Below are 16600 nucleotides of genomic sequence, written 5' to 3' on the forward strand. Positions count from 1 at the left end.
ATTATAGCAGCTCCCTCTCAAAAAGCACGGGTGCGGGAACTGGGGCCTCAATGCCATCTCATTCTCTGACAATTAGGCCTTGATCCAGGAGAGCAAAATATAAATGTCCATAGGTACGGACCTCTAAGCTGGAACTCCAAGAATTCTGCCTCTGCAATTCGATAGGAATCCCAAGAGCTGCAATCCAAACTGGCAGATCCCTAGATCCCAAAACACTGCAGATCCCAAAACACTGCAAAGTAGATAAGTTTCTGCATTTAGCTTTTTTGCTTTCTATTACATTTTCCTCCATGCTTGTCATCTGCTCTGTCAGCCCACAGGCTTTGCTCAGAATTATTTCTATGGTAGGAGTAGCAAGAATTTTATATGCCAAATACTGGGGGGGGGGGGGGGGGGGAGAGGAGAGGAGACTCCAACAATCCAGGAGTTAATAGAATTTTTTTAGAAGCAGCAGAGATGGATAGTTTAACTGAAATATTAAAAGACAGACTGTTGAGGCTAGAAAAAAGTGGGAACTTTTGTATAATTGAGAACATGATGAGATGAGAACATGAATGGGTTAAAGTTATGAGAAAGAATATATAAAATATAATTGTGGATTTTAAAGGCTTAGTAAAAATGGCAGGATAAGTGTGAAGCAAGTTTAGTAAGAAAACACATCAGCAAAATTAACAATGATATATACTATTCTCTATCACATTCTGTATTTTTTATTTATCCCAGTACCCTGTTCCCAAATTCCCTTTCCTATAATTTTACCCAATGGAAAATGAATAAAAGAAAAAAAGAAAAGAAAAAAAAGAAACGTATGGCAAGTACATGTGTCACTGCACGTGGAGAATTTCAGAATATAAATGACATTTGAAAAATATCAAGTGAGAGAGGGAGCAAGGGAGGGAAATAAGGAACTTGAGCCTCATCCATGGGACTTTATCTGAAATTTCTCTTTGTCTGAAATTCTTTTCCAATTTCTATCAAATTGAAAGAAAATGATCAAAACCCTCATGGGAAAAATGTTAAGCATAGTATTTATGGCAACATAATCTAATCACGCTTCCTGTCAATGAATGGAATCTGTTGTAATGGACATGACTTTTTTCTACCCTGCAGGTTACTCTTCCATTGAGGTTTTTTTTTTTTACATAAATCAAAAATGTTGCCACATTTTCTGGTTTTGTACAACAATCCATCTTTGAAAATATTACAGATTAGTGCCTTTTAAGTTTGGCATTCTTCCATCCAATAAGATACTTAATATATGAATAGAGATAACAATCACCCAACAGGCTAAAAGTGCTAACTTTATTCTTGGACGTATTTCAAGCTTGCTTTGGCTTCCAGTGTTGCACAAAATGTCAATTATGAGGTTCAAAAAATTTATCAGTGTAACTATTTATTTTCATTCATGTGGGGCTTTATTAAAGGAAACCGGTCAAGGACCCTGACAGTCCAAAAATATGATCTTGTTAACTTGAGAAGGGCAGGGATTTTGATAATTTAAATGGAACATTGCCAGCATGAAAGCAGAATTGATGTTTTCCAAGAATGCAGCTAAAAGATGCATTACCTACCCATAAATGGGATAAAGGTAGTAGCCACTAATTCACTTTACCTATATTAGAAAGAATGCTGAGAATTGGCTCCTTTCCCAACCATATAACCATGATTTGTTGATAATTTGAACTGGAGCACAGTCTGTTTTGTTGTCACATTTATATCCTGTCTTTCCTCCAATAAACTCTAGCTGACATACATGGCTTCTCTTCTCCTTCCTTTATTCTCACAACTGACCTATGAGATATATAAGCTAAAAGAGAGTGACTGGCCCAAGGGAGGCCAGTGAGTTACACAGCTGAGTGGAGATTTGAATTTGGATCTCACTACACATCCACCATACAGTGCTATAAAGAAGACATGCTAATAAATAGTGGGGAAGGCCTTCCACCCCTACCATGAACGTACACCCATTCTTCATATAAAACTATGCATTTAGTGATGGAATGCCTGTAGCATACTTTCTATACTTATTAGTATTTGTATACTATGGATTTTTAGACTTTCACTCACTTTCCTATTGTACGCAGAGGCTCTCCAGTTGACCTCTGTGTGAACCAATATTGAAACTATGATTGAGAAAAATTGTTTTGAATTACTCTTGGTCAACACAGAACAGCAGGGCTTGATGAAATAACATGATCCAGTGCAAGCGAGCAAGCGCGATTCCACCCCCACCCCAAACGTGCAGGGTTCTGTCGCAACCTGAATCTAACATGATTGCGGTACGGAGGAGGAAGAGACCTGCACGCAGGGAGGCAGAGATGTGCATCTGCCCAGCTTAGAAGGAACCTTGGTGCCAACCCAATTCATGGGCTGAGAAGACAACCTTAAAGCTCAGGCAAAAAGGGGTTGCATGGATATATCTGAAACAGAAAGGAATCACATGTAACATTATCAATGGCTGGTATGTATTTTAAGAGAAAGTCACAGGAATAATATCAACTGATTTCCAATAATACCACAACAGATCCTGTCTTACCAACCCAGTTTAAGGTATACATACATAAATACTGTATACAAAATAACCATCTGACTTTAAGTTGAATAACTCTTTTAGAAGCCATGTCCTATGTAAATTCAACTGTTCTACTTCCATTCTTGATTTAATACAGTGGTAAATATTAGTAAAAATTAATAAATGTTTATCATTGGTTTCTCCTATTTAGTATTACATACCAATCTCTATAGCCAGTACTTCAGCTGTTGCATCGTTTTCCTCTGGTCTTTCTTCCTTTATTTTTATTTTACTTGCATTTTCCTTTCGCTTCTTCATTTGGTCAATTAAAAGTTGAAATTCAGCTTTATGTTTCTTTCCTGAAAAAAAAAAACCCAAAATTATATTCCTATATAAGTATATATATTAAAATAGCCAAGATACTACTATAATAATGATTTGAAAGGCAATGAAATGCTTCTAGTAACAAATTCTTCACTCAAAATTTCTAGCACAATTTCACCTAAAGTAGTTCAAGTTTATTTAAGCCTAATATGTGAATGTAAATAATTATGCCTCAAGAGTACAAACCAAACTTCTAAACAGCCTCTTGTCTATAGCAGCTAACAATTTTTAGCAATGCAGCAGTTTTTCTAATCAAGAAGGGATGGCACTTATTTCCTCCTGCGGCGTTACAAACGTACCACAAATAGCTAGCATCTGCAAGCAATCTGGAAAAGTTTGTGTTAGTTAAAAGATTTATGGGAACCCATCAGTAATATTAGAGGAAAATGTTCTGCTCTGAACATGGACTATATAAGCATAATCGATTAGACCACAAAACACATGGAAACATGACTAATACACACAAACGCACACATGTGTATAAGACAGAACATGATCTCACTCAATACCACTTACTATAGTTTTTTTTCTATTCCAAAACATTTCAGATAGATAGGACAGAAATACATCTATACCCAAATAGTTCAACTTTGGTGTTTAAAAAAAAAAAAAACTTTTCTGGCCACAGCAAATTAAAAACAGGCCAGAAAATAGGTGCTGTTACTGTTAGAAGGCAAGAAGTACCATATTTTTCCGTGTATAAAACAGCACTTTTTCCTTAAATAATTTGAGAAAAAAAATGAGGGTTGTTTTATCCACGGAAGGCAGCTCTTTACCACTGCCTTTCATGAAGGCACGGGACTTCGCAAAAAGGGGAGGCATTGCTCCCTTCCTTTTTGCTAAGCTCCAGTCCCTTTGACAGCCACTTTCCTTGCCTTTTGCCAAGGCATGGGGCTTATCAAAAAAGGAGCCCATTGATCCATGCTTCTTCTAATTTGGGGTTAGAAAAGGAGGGGGTCATCTTATACTTTGGGTCATCTTATAAACGGAAAAATACGGTACCTCTCCTGGTTTGGGAACTCATACAATTTGAGGAGGGTGTTTGAGGATGTACAGGAGAGTCCTGCAGGATGTGTGCACAGCCCATATTTTGTGAATCAGTATGTGAATTACCATAGAGAATATAAGAACTCTGTTGTTGCCAAGTGAAAACCTGTGAGGAAGTAGAATGACCAAGTTACCATCTACTAATTCACATTGGTTCAGCAAGCTGCGTATTCAGTGCTTCCCAGATCATGCTACTAATTTCTTTGAATCCTAATCAAGAGCATCAGATCTGTCCCCCTAGATTCAAAAGGCGCATTCTCAAGCAAATAGGAGTAAGACTATAGCAATCTTTTAACATAGTAAATAATTTCTCTCACATTCAAATAATCAGTCTTACTCTGTTGCTATTTCTACAAGAATCTGGAAATTGGTATTAAATATTTAGGTAGATTCCTCTAGGTGTTTCAGATGAACACCGAAACTCTAGTGTAGAGATATAAAATTTCCAAAAATGTTTTGTCCAGAAAAAAATTGAAATTTTTAGAAATTTTACCTCTTGATTCTAGTGTATACTTAATATATAGCTGAAGGAACAAAGTGCAGGAACAGACATGTACTCTGGTATGGATTATGAGATGACGTTCTCAAGAAAAATTAAATGCTTAAATCCAAGGTTGTAAAGTTTATTTCTCAAGACCAAACTGGTAACTGAAGGAAATCCTGATTAGAAGATGATGTGGCTTTCAATCTATAAATGATACAGGAGACTTTGAAGACTGTCTAGATTCCTCCATCTCTCAGAATTATCTTATGTTCTTATTATGCCCCAAAGAGGTTTTTTAAAAAAGAGTACTACATAGGGACCATTCAGTTTTGATTGTATTTGTTCTTGGCTTCCTTTTTTTCTGGCCCAGGGTTAAAACTCTGTGGTGCATTTACAACTGTGTGACTCAAACCTTCTGAAAGGGTAGTTGCACAAGTAGCTGCATAATCATGTAATCTGTTACACAACCAGGTACAGACTGCTTAAGACAACTTCCTGCCAACTTCTGCAAGTGTAACTTTATACTATGCCAAATGGAATAGGATTTCAGCCCATATTTAAGATGTATCCCAAATCAAAATGCATGTATCATACTGTATGTACATCTTTATTTCTTATTAGTTATGTGCAAGAGCAATTAAAACTGCCAAAGCTCACAATGCCCTCTTTCTCCTGGAAACTCTCAGCAAAACAAAGTAAGTAAAATTCTAAGAACAAGACTTTGGGATGTGAATAGTTCCAGTAAGGTAACATATTGCATCAGATAATCTTACCCCATTATGCACATTCTAAAGTCAACAATCAATTTCTGGATCTCATCTGTCCATAAATTGGGCTCATTATTTAAGAAAAAAAGTTAAACCAATAACAAAACTTCCCCCTAAACAATAAATTTTGATGGGCAATGGCCGATTTCTTTTTCTACACAAACCAAGATATAACCCAAGGCATGCATATCTTTATTTCATGTTTCTTCAGATATTCTGTGAACATCTGGGTTTTGTTTCTGACAGCTGTATATCACAGTCAGCCAATATGGCATTCAAGGGAGGCTTATGGTCTATGTGGGGGTAAGGAGATGATTGACATCCCAAAATAAGGAGTGAGGACCTCCACTCACTGGCCACCTAAATGGCGAAAATAGAGACATCTGTCTGTAAATCTCACCCTGGCAAAACTTTCTACCAAGCTTTATTTGGTATACTTGTTGAGGTGGAACAAGCTTTGAAATGTTGATACGATACCATTCAGTGGAGCATTACATTTGATTAAACCGTAGCAGAGAAAATCAGTATCTTTCACATGCTTTGAAATGTTGCTGCTATGTTGCTCTGAACCCTATATGGCCTCTTCTTTATTTGTTTTATCCTGATTTTCCTTCAAAGAGTTCAGAGCATCATTTTAACATAAGGGCAAAATTTCAAAGGAGGCGGAAGATATAGACTTTTCTACCATGGCTCAGATAGGATTTAACAGAATTTATTTTTGCTGCAAATGAATACACTTTGCATCCCACCCTTCTTCTAGTCTAGAACATGGATCAGCTCACACAGATCAACAATACAGCTATAAGATAAAAATGTTAAAGTCTTTGTTCTTTTATGTGTAGTCAGGTTGTCTCCAACATATGGTGACCCTTATGAATATGTGTGCTGGCTGGATAGCTCTCTGATTTAAGTATCTGGCTGCAGATCCAGAGGTTGTGAGTTCGATTCCTCACTGTGCTTCCTGGGATAAGAGTCAGACTGTGTAGTCATTGGCAAGCTGCACACTCTAAAGATGCTCCCAGAAAAAGGGAACAATAAATCACTTCTATGTATTCTCTACCTAGAAAACTCTGGAAAGGATTGTCATAAGTCAGAACTCACTTGGCAGCACATAATAATTATGAATGAGTGAACTCCAAATGTTCTATCATCAACACCCCTGCTCAACTACAAATTCAAGGCCATGGCTACATTTATTGATTCAGTCCATTTCATATTTGGTCTTCCTCTCTTCCTGGTGATGCAGGAAGTCATGCAGTTCTTCTGCAGACATAATTTTCTTGTTAATATATAACTGCAGTTCTGCATTTGCAGTTTCTTCTTTTGCTTTCATCAGGAGTCATTTCAAGTCATTGTTGCTTTCTGCATATCTTAAATTACTGATTTTTCCTCCACCAATTTTCAGTCCCCCTTCATCTAAATGTAACCCAGCTTTATTATACTTTCTGCATACAGACTGAACAGACAGGGAAATAAAATACACCTTTGAATACATTTGTCTATGGAAACTATTCTGTAGGTTACACATCTGGACAATCAAGTACTCAGGCATCCACTTTATTCCCAGAACAATCTACAGTATTAATTTTTGATGATCCATATTGTCAAAGGCATTGCTACAGTCTGTACAGATCGATCTTCTGAAATTCTTTGGTATGTACCAGTAACTAATATATATTTGCAATATAATCACTTACACTTCTTCCTTTTTGTAACATGGGTATTTCTAGCTCCATACATTAAACGTCATTGTAGTCGCAACTTGAGTATCAATTTACTTGCACAGGAAAGTAATGCAATGGTCCTATATTTACTGTATTCTTTGGCATCTCCTTTCTTGGAAACTGGAATGAACACTTAACATTTCAAGTCTGTGGGTTGTTGTTTTGTTTTCCATACATGTTGGCATAGCCTTTGTAGGATTTTGAAAGCCTCAGTCTCTGTAGCTTGAAATAGTTCTAATGCTATTCCATCTACTCCGGACACAGTATGTTGGTCTTTTAGTGTTCCTAATCTAAGTTTAAATTTCTCTTTGATTCTTGGATCTTATGGAAGAGATCTCTTCTTCTCCCTCTTTTATTACCAGTACTCGCTTCTATTTCTCTTTGTAACAATTGCTAAAAAGCTACAATCAGGCTTCTGGCCCTGTCATCTTCTCACTTGTCGTTATGATTTTAAGTGTTTATTCAATCTTCTAAGCTTTTCTTTTGACTACAGAAATAGTTTTTTTGCATTCTTCATTGCCAATATCTCTGGTTTCAATCCACAGTTCTTCTGGTTCACAATCAACAAAATTTAGTAAAAAATTTAGTAAGGCAAATCTAATATTTTCATGGAGTTCAATTTATTGGCAATATGATTTCTCTAGTGTTTTTCTCCAGTTTTACTCTAATTACTCCCATTTGTGGTATTAACAGTTCATGGTCTATACCAGTGGTTCTTAACCTTTGTTACTCAGATGTTTTTGAATGGCACCTCCCAGAAACCCCAGCCAGTACAGTTGGTGGTGAAGGCTTCTGGGAGTTGCAGTCCAAAACTCCTGAGTAAACCAAGGTTAAGAACCAGTGGTCTATATCACAGTCTGTTCCTGATCTTAACTATGAATGTGACAGTTAATCATGAAGTGGGTGGATACACCTTGGTTTGGTGCTTCAGCTGCGACCATTCTTCCTTGAGTGACCCTGCTAGAAGTCCAGGCTCACAATGGAGTCTAGCCTCTTGAGGCACTGCTTTCTACTCCCCTGACATATTCAACCTCTTCATCACATTAAGGTATGCATTCAGAAGAAGGATAACCATATTTAGAATCACAGGATAAGCATTTTTAGAACCACAATATTTGGTACTAAAATAGGCTAAAACAGCAAGGATCAAATCCAAATGCCTAATCAAAGCACCCACCCACCCATCCCTTCAATTTTTACTTAAATAACTGTACCATTGGGGTACATAAATACAACTTGAGAAAAAGTCCTATAAAAGGGATATCACTATAGAGAATTCTGAATTACTATCATCCTAATCTCTGCTATTGGCAGAACAAGGAGCAAATGTATCACAAGACATGAGTTAGTAGGCGATGTTGGAGATGCTCTCTCAGACACTTCAGTCCCAGTTTGCTTGGCAACAAATGCAGTGATTTCAACATAGGTGGACAGAATCTCTTTTGTTGCTCCTGTTGGAAGCTAAGCTACAGCATTCTGTACTAAATGGAGTTTCTAACCCACCTTCAGTAAGATATTTGGGCTATGGGCGCAGCATGCATCATAAAGCTATCTAGGTACAGCAAAGCAGTTGAAGGTGGGCACAGTTGTTCCCATGACTGAGGTCATTTGCGTCTCTTGTAGCAGAATAGAATCAAGCAGCATCTCCACAATATGCACATATGCCTTCAGGAAAGAGCTTCGCCACCTGGACTACACTGCTTCCTTAAAAGCTTTTGGATTTGCAAGCTACTGAATCAGAGAACCTCCATCTTAATAGGGTCTTGCTACAATTTATTGGACTTCAGAAACCTTTCCCTGTATGCTGACATCAGTACAACAGTTGCACAGCCTCTATGAATGCCACCTTGACCCAGTTTTCTAAAACCTAAGCCTTAGAGTTCACTCTAAGTTAGTACACAGGCACTAGCACAGCAGAGTTGGAGAGTCTGACGTGCTCATCACTCAAGTGTGATTCCAGAAGCTCTAGAAACAAATACCCAGATATAGTAAAAGTGTTCTGTACTTAGGTTCCTCAGTAAAGCACAAGAAGATTTAGTTACTACAGGTTTCATATTTTTGTACTTATGGCAGTAAATGATGGAGCCCAGATCTCTTCAGGAAAGTCTGGCTAGGGATTCAGGGATCTGTTATCCAAAAAGTAATGTTTCCAACTCCATCTCTTTCTCCACAGAGATATTTTAAGTAATATCTTGCACCAACAGATAAGGTATGGCACAAATTTAGATGACTGAGGTAAAATAAGGATGTTGAAGAAAATTTTGCATGCCCATCCTGTTTAGCTAAAATGTCCCAGTGCATAATTTTCACATTTTTGTTGCTCCTCACCTCAGCCACATGTCTCTCTCTCTCTGCTGCCAAGATTTTTATGAGCAGCAAACCTCTTGGCAAACCCATAATTTTAAACAGGATATTTGTAAACGGAGCTATACTTCTTAGATACAAATACATCTGTTATTTAATATTTAAAGCAAAAAGTATCTCCACGCCTAGACAGATCTACTTATCACAGATTTATGCAAATGTTTTTGGTGCTTCAGTGATGCAGAACACTCCCAGTAATTGTTTCTTTTATTAGCCATTGCAGCATTCAGAGCCCTTACGCTGACTTAGCATTTACATGATCAGCTCATAAAGTAATGTTACTTCTCCTTGGAGATCCCTTAAAGCAAAATGACTGCCCAGACAGACGATTATCTGTACTAGACACTATCTTGCAAGTTTCCTCATAATTTATTAAGTACCAAAAACTGGAGGTGGGGTAAAAACAGCACTCATATGCAGTGAAATAATAAAAACTATTATTGGTGGCTTCAAGGTTAAAAATACTAACCTAAATCTGGATTTTTCTAAAGCCAAGGAATTAAAAAAAAAGATCTGGACTTGTGAACGGAACAGATTTGAAATGACAGATACACTGAAATAAACAGAATTTTCTTTTCACAATGAGTTAAAAGAGTTCTAACCCCAAGGTACAGAAAATCACAGAAACACAATGATTACAAAACACCAATGGCCACTCAAGAAAGAGCGGATCAGAAACTTGACTAGGAATCTGCAGCAGGCTAAGGGCTCGGGTGAAATAAGAAATCATGATCTAGCTAATAACAATTTTTAGAAGAAAGGGCACAGAAGGGTCTACCAACTTATTCAGAAGGCCATTCTGAAATCTTCAAATGACAGTTGTGTTCTGCTTTTATCACACAAGTATAATGCAGATAGACTAAATTATCCAGGGGTATACCGAAATACACCCACACAGCTTATCCACAGAGACTTCTGAATGCCACAATCCATTAACTGGAATACAAACATACGTGCAAAGCTATATTGCATTGTGCTTACTCCAAACCCGATAAAATTACATTTTTTGTGAGGGTCCATTTGAGAAAAAAATACCTTTACAAAACAACCTTGTAATACTTCTATAACAAGACTACTTGCTGTTAAACAGTAGAAAAGCATTACAATAATAACATAGCTGTACAAATCTATAAAGTTTCAGGAGAAATGGTAAGTAGCAATACTGCCAAAAAGATTAATCTTTCATTACAATTATTAAATTCTGTTGAAATGTGGGAACTGCACTAGGAAACAGTTCTTATATTACATGAATAGATTTTTGATTAAAAGGATGTTCAGACCCAATTCAAACTTATATTTTCAACCTTATGTTGCCTTTGGATTACTGAAGAAAAGCTTCAGAAAAGCACCAGAATCTCCACCACTTAAAAAAAAAAAACGGTTTAGGCAGCAAGCATGGAAAATCATGCCATTCAAAAGAATAAAAGCAAATGAAGCAACCAGTTTTGGCTAGAGAGCTGCCTGATTGTTTTTGAAGAAACTCTCAATAAACTGCTATTCAAACCACATTTTTAAAGTGGCTTGTTTAACACTACAATTTTTGTTTATCTATGTAAACTTTCAGGACTGCATTTTCTACACTCCCTCATTAATTGTTTTAGTACAAAGTATCACAAGACAATATCCCAAAATATCTGGGCAAGACCTCTTTCCTCCTGGATCCAGTCCCTGAGGCCCATGCGCAAGCAGCCAGTCACATAAACACCACACTCTACACTAATTCCATAATGATACTTGTCTGCTGTTGGGGCTGTCATAGCTGAAAACCCCTGCTGATAAATGTGGAGAGCGGATGTACTAAAACATTACATCAAAAGAGCATGATAAAAGCATTGTGAGGGAAGCAGCAGATATCTCTAATGGAGCTGGCAAATGTGGCAGCGACAATGGGAAGTAATCCTTGGCTCATAAGTAGCACACATTGTGGAATTAAATTGAAAGCTGTTGTGCCTTTCGATTTATCATTTGACAAGTGACGGAAGTGTGAACACACACAGGCAAGGATCCAGAACTCTAAAAGCATTTTTGAAGGATCTCCTTTACATTCTTCCATAATCACTTCATAGTTCAATCAGCTGTAGTTAGCACAAAAAGGAGAAAAGAAAGGAAATTACTCTCTAAGCATCTGTTGTAAACAAAAGCAAAATTCAGCAAGAGATTTTATTGGCAATCAACCATCTCCACAAGAAGATGGGTTTTAACTGTTCAACCCTTGCGAAAGAAGTGACAAAAAAAAGAGAGGTTACTTACCTGTAAACATGGTTCTTCAAGTGGTCCTCTGTGAATTCACACAAATGGGTTTTTACTGCACCTGCACAGGACTCCTCGGAATATTCTAGAACTTAAAACCATGTGATTAGTAGTGCACGGAGAACCTGGAGAGACCACTGTGGAAGTGGAGGTTGTGGAGGTCAAGGAGGTGGGCACAAACCTCTCAGAAATCTCTTCAAAGTAGGATGAGAGAATAAACGAGAGGCCTCCGATCCCTCAGGCTGATAGGAAACTATAGCAGAAACATAAACTTTCAACGTTGAATGAGCCAAACCTTGGTTAAACAGATAACAAAGGAACTGGAGAAGGGTTTCTAAAAAGTGGTCCATTGGTCCAGATAGGCGGGGTATAAATCAAATCAAATCAAATAAATAAATAAATAAAAATAAAAATAAAAATAAAAATAAAAATAAAAACAATAATAATAATAATAATAATAATAATAATAATAATAATAATAATAATAATAATAATAATAATAATAATAATAATAATAATAATAATAATAATAATAATAATAAATAAATAATAAAAATAATAATAAATAATAAAAATAAAAATAAAAATAAAAATAAAAAGAGACAGGAACCATGGGTAATTTCCATGATGTCGCAAACTTGATGAAAGCATTCTGCTTATACAAATACACTAATTTAGTAGGATGCTTCCTAGCCCTATTTAAGAATTCAGACACATTGCAGGGATTCTCCATGCAGTGAGGTGTAGAGAGTCAAGGGACAGTTGACGAGGTAGCCTCAGGAAGTCGGTAGCCATGGCTCTGAGAGTGGTGAATCATGTTTGGCGAGGCCACCATGGTGCTACTAGAATGGCATCGGAGTTCAGCTGACGGAGCCTGACGATAGTTCGCTGGATGAGTGAAATGGGTGGAAAGAGATAAAGGAGACTGTCACCTCAGTCCACCATGAAAGTGTCGCCTAAAGACTCCTCTCCTCTTCCTGTCCATGAGCAGTACCTGCTGCATTTGGAGTTGGCCTGGGTGGCAAAGACGTCGAGACCTGTCATCCCCCGCTGACTGCAGAGAAAAGAGAAGACGGTGTCATTGAGGGCCCACTCATGGGTTAGAGTGGTAAGACAGTTCAGACAGAAGATTTAAAGAATGGGTGTCACCCTGTTTGTTGATATAATTCAGGGTGGTCATATTGTCTGCAACCAGCTATGAGAAGATGGAAAGCTCGAAAGGATTTGATGATTGGAAGCAACTCCACTGATTGATGTGCAGCAGTCTCTCTGAGCTTCACCACAAAGTGTGCACCACAGTCACAGCTCACCATACACAACACTTGCTAGGTCTGATGGCTTCAACCACATCTGTACTCCAACATGCGAGACTGAAGATGCGGTTTTTACAGGCGCGGTACCTATCCCAGTTCGACACTCTGTTAGACCATCCTTCCAAGCATCTACTGGTGATCCATCCTTTTTGGGAACCATGAAATAATGTGAGTAAAAACTGTTGCAGATATCTTGGGCAGGAACCTTCTGGATAGCATGTTTGCAAAGAAGGAAGGAAACTTGCGTCCTCTAGAGCAGGTGAGTACATTGTGGGTCTGACATGACCAAGAGGAGGAAGCGTCTTGAATTCCAATAAGTAACCAAAACGTATTATGGCGAGCACCCAAGTGTCTTTGATGATGGTGGACCACTTGTTGAAAAAGGGAGCCATCCAGGGATGATGGGGATAGTCCAAGAGAGGAGAGTCAAAGATATTGTTTATTTTTTCTTGTAGGGCGACGGAAACCTCATCTGCATTGAGCAGGGGCCTGGGACCAGAAAGGAGGAGCAGAAGGGGAAGGCTGAGAAAAGTTGGCTCTCTCTGGAGCCTGAGCCGGAGGTTTGTAAGGGCGATAGGGGTGCTGGTATGACTGATGGAAAGTGAAAGGCTTACACCACTGATTGCATTGGTATCTGGTCTGTTGAATGGAGTAAGAGTGGGCAGTCTTGCAGATTTTATGTAAGATTTCCATCACCTCGGCAGTCTTATCGTTGAAGAGGCCCATGCCATCGAAGAGCAAATCCTCAATACGGGACCAAGCATCGAGAGTGGTCCCCGCAGACTGCAGCCATGCATGCCGTATAAAGGCAACAGCAGAAGCCAAAGATATTGAAGCAGCATCAGCCATATGGCAAGATGCCAGACGCTGTTGTTTAACCAACGTAGTGGCCTCAAGGTGGGTGTTGAGAGCACTGGTTCTAATCTCTTCAGGAGCAGCTTGAAGAACAGGAAGGATTTTGTTCCATATCTGCCTGTGATAAGCTCCCATTGCAGCTTGATATTTTGCCACCCTTATAACGAAAGAAGCCAGAGAATATAGACAATGACCCAGTATGTCTAGTTTCCTTCCCTCCTTGTTAGTAGGAATGACTGAGGACCAACTGTCTGCTCAGGACTGATTTGATTGCACAATAATGGAATTTGGTGGATGATGTTTGACTAGAAACGCTGTATCAGTGCCATGAGTGTGGTAGTGATTCTCCACATGTCTCGAAATTTGTAGGGATATTAATGGTTTGTCCCAAAATTCCTTAATAAGGTCCAGCATGGCTGGGATGAATGCCAAACTCAATGGAGATTTTTTTTCTTGATTAATGTCATTATGCTAGGGAGGAGATGGCTGTTCAATGTCCGGTTCCAACGATTTGGCCATGCGAAGGATAAGCTGTGAGTAAGAAGTAAAGTCCTCAGATGGAGATGAAGGATGAACATCTGCAGTATCAGAAACTGGGGTTGGTAGATTTGATGGGGACTCCCTCCCAGAGGGAGGATCATGTTCAGAAACTGTTGATGCTGAAGATTCTCTGGAGATGGAAAGAGATGGAGAGGGAGAGCATTGACGACCTCGAGAAACAAAAACAAGAGGGGTTGGTGCTGAGACCTGACAGTCGGAGCAGGATCCAGATAGAGAAACAGACTGGAGTGAGGTCAAGGCTGATGGTACCGTAGAAGAGCATTGCTGTTTAGATGTAACAGGCTCATGTCGAGTGGACCTGTGTCACAACATGGTACTTCAGTGCTAGAGAAATGGCGTTTAGAAGATTTCTTAGACGTTGGCACCATTGGAGAGGGCTTGTAACTGGCTTGGTGTCGACTCTGAATAGGAGGCGGCGACGGAGAGGATTCAGATGGGGCATAAGTGTACCGAACACATTGGGGATGCTCATAATACTCTGGAACAAACCTTGGGTCATATTGGTCGAATCGGTATCGGTGGTGATCACCATGTTGATCGATGTCACAAAGAGGCTTTCCATAGTCAGGAAAGGCATGGTGTCGAGATGCGGAACAAAGATTACCTCCCGATACTGTGGGGATGGAGAGATGTGACGCCGCTTTGCTGTCCTCTTCCTCGGAAGGGATTGCGAAACTGATGCCTCCAAATTCAACAGATCGATCACAGTCACCCGCCCGGTCGAAACAGGGCTACAATGGGCCGAAGCCGGGCTGGATATGATATCAGCACAGAGCGGCCATGACTTGGCAACAAGCTCGGTATGGAGATTGAAGCTTGAGCATGAGTAGGCTCGATTCCCCTGCTTCAGAAATGGAGCCTTGGTCTCGGATGTCCCTCGATGATTCCTGCAGGATGGGAGGTAGGAGGGAGACATGGACAACTGGCAGCTCACAAGGTTGATGAGGTTTAGGAGTCCACTTTGTTTTCTTTTGTTTGACTCTGTCCTTATCCTTTTGCTTTTTACCAGATTGAGTCTTCGCCGACACTGAGGAAGACTTCGACATCGAGGTTGATGTCGATACCGATGGTGATTTAGGCTTGGAAGCCTTAGTAGAAGACCTCGGCGAGGATGTAGGAGCCAACAGGATGGAAGACTCAGATCAAGACGGTGGAACTGGGATAAGTTCCATTGTGGGGCTGGTTGGCAGACTGGAAGGTGCCAACGATTTTCCCCACAAGTGGGACCTCAGTCGTTGAAGCCGGAGTTTTAAAGCCAGTTTTGTTAACTTTTTACACTCCAGACAAGTGTGTGTTTGGTGACTCTCGCCCAGACAGAACAAGCAATGATCGTGGCCGTCCGTAAAAGGTATTTTATTGGTACACGTCGTGCAGTGCTTGAATGGGCCTGAGGAGGCCATAAAAAAGGGCGGGAAGGGAAAGAGGAAGGGGGGGGAGATAAAGAAAAGATAACTCACAGGGAATGTGCGTAAATAAAAAACTTGATTAAATTTGTAATCCAAGAATCGAAAATCGTAAAGCAATCCAAAGATCAGAAAACCGTAGACAGAATCACAAATCACAACCAGCTCTAGAACTCACAGAGAAGTTCAATTTCAGCAGCGACTAAAAGGAACTGAGGTATTACGGGTGGGCAGAGCATGTGCGCCACGGAGGAATTTCTTACTAATCATGGCTTTTTAAGCTCTAGAATATTCCAAAGAGTCCTCCACAGGAACAGTAAAAACCCATTTGTGTGCATTCACAGAGGCCATGAAAAAAAAGCATTCTTTTTTGTTGTTTGCTGGAAAAGTTAGCATTAAGGACAAATTTGTCCAATTTCCAAATCCCACCATTTGAAGCAACTAGTTACAAACAATAAGTTACTTGTTACAGATGTAAGAGGAAGATATCTAACATACTGAAAGACTCCTCTCATCCGGGACATCAGCTCTTTAAATTATTACCATCGGGTAGGAGATTTAGGGTATTGAAAGCAAGGGGAAGAGATTAATTCACATATTTAGCAAAACCTTCGTCTCCCAGACTGATCCTGGTCTTCTGAAAAGGCTTGAAGGTGCTTTAATAATTCAAATTAGAAAGAGTCAGCCAACCTAATTAATTAAACCAGAGTTCTATTTCTTCTTTTGCTTTCACCTATAAAAACCTGTTTCAGCAAATCTAAATAGCAGATTTCTGCTGAAGTCACCCAAGCTAATTTTTTTAGCACACACCCCGATTTTCCAAAATATTGTTTCTCTAAACAGCCACCCCAAAAATACAAAAGGTCCATCACTGGGGGAGGGGAGGAACAGGTAGAACAGCTACCTGCTCCTTTCCTGTCTTATCTGAAGTGATCT

General features: G+C 39.2%; 1 protein-coding gene across 8 annotated transcripts in view; it reads right to left on the reverse strand.

Moving 5' to 3' along the window:
- The window catches only part of RAD18 (RAD18 E3 ubiquitin protein ligase), a 151018-nt gene that overhangs the window by 69787 nt on the left and 64631 nt on the right, over positions 1-16600 (reverse strand). For all 8 annotated transcript variants that reach the window (XR_013541618.1, XM_072989475.2, XM_072989474.2 and 5 more), the window contains exon 10: positions 2734-2871. Coding sequence is in view for 7 of the 8 variants with exons in the window: in XM_072989475.2 (XP_072845576.2) it covers positions 2734-2871 (138 nt within the window). In the remaining variant the exon portion in view is untranslated. The remainder of the gene's footprint in view (positions 1-2733; positions 2872-16600) is intronic.

This window comes from Pogona vitticeps, chromosome 2 (assembly GCF_051106095.1).
Source record: "Pogona vitticeps strain Pit_001003342236 chromosome 2, PviZW2.1, whole genome shotgun sequence".
In the NCBI taxonomy this organism is placed as follows: Eukaryota; Metazoa; Chordata; class Lepidosauria; order Squamata; family Agamidae; genus Pogona; species Pogona vitticeps.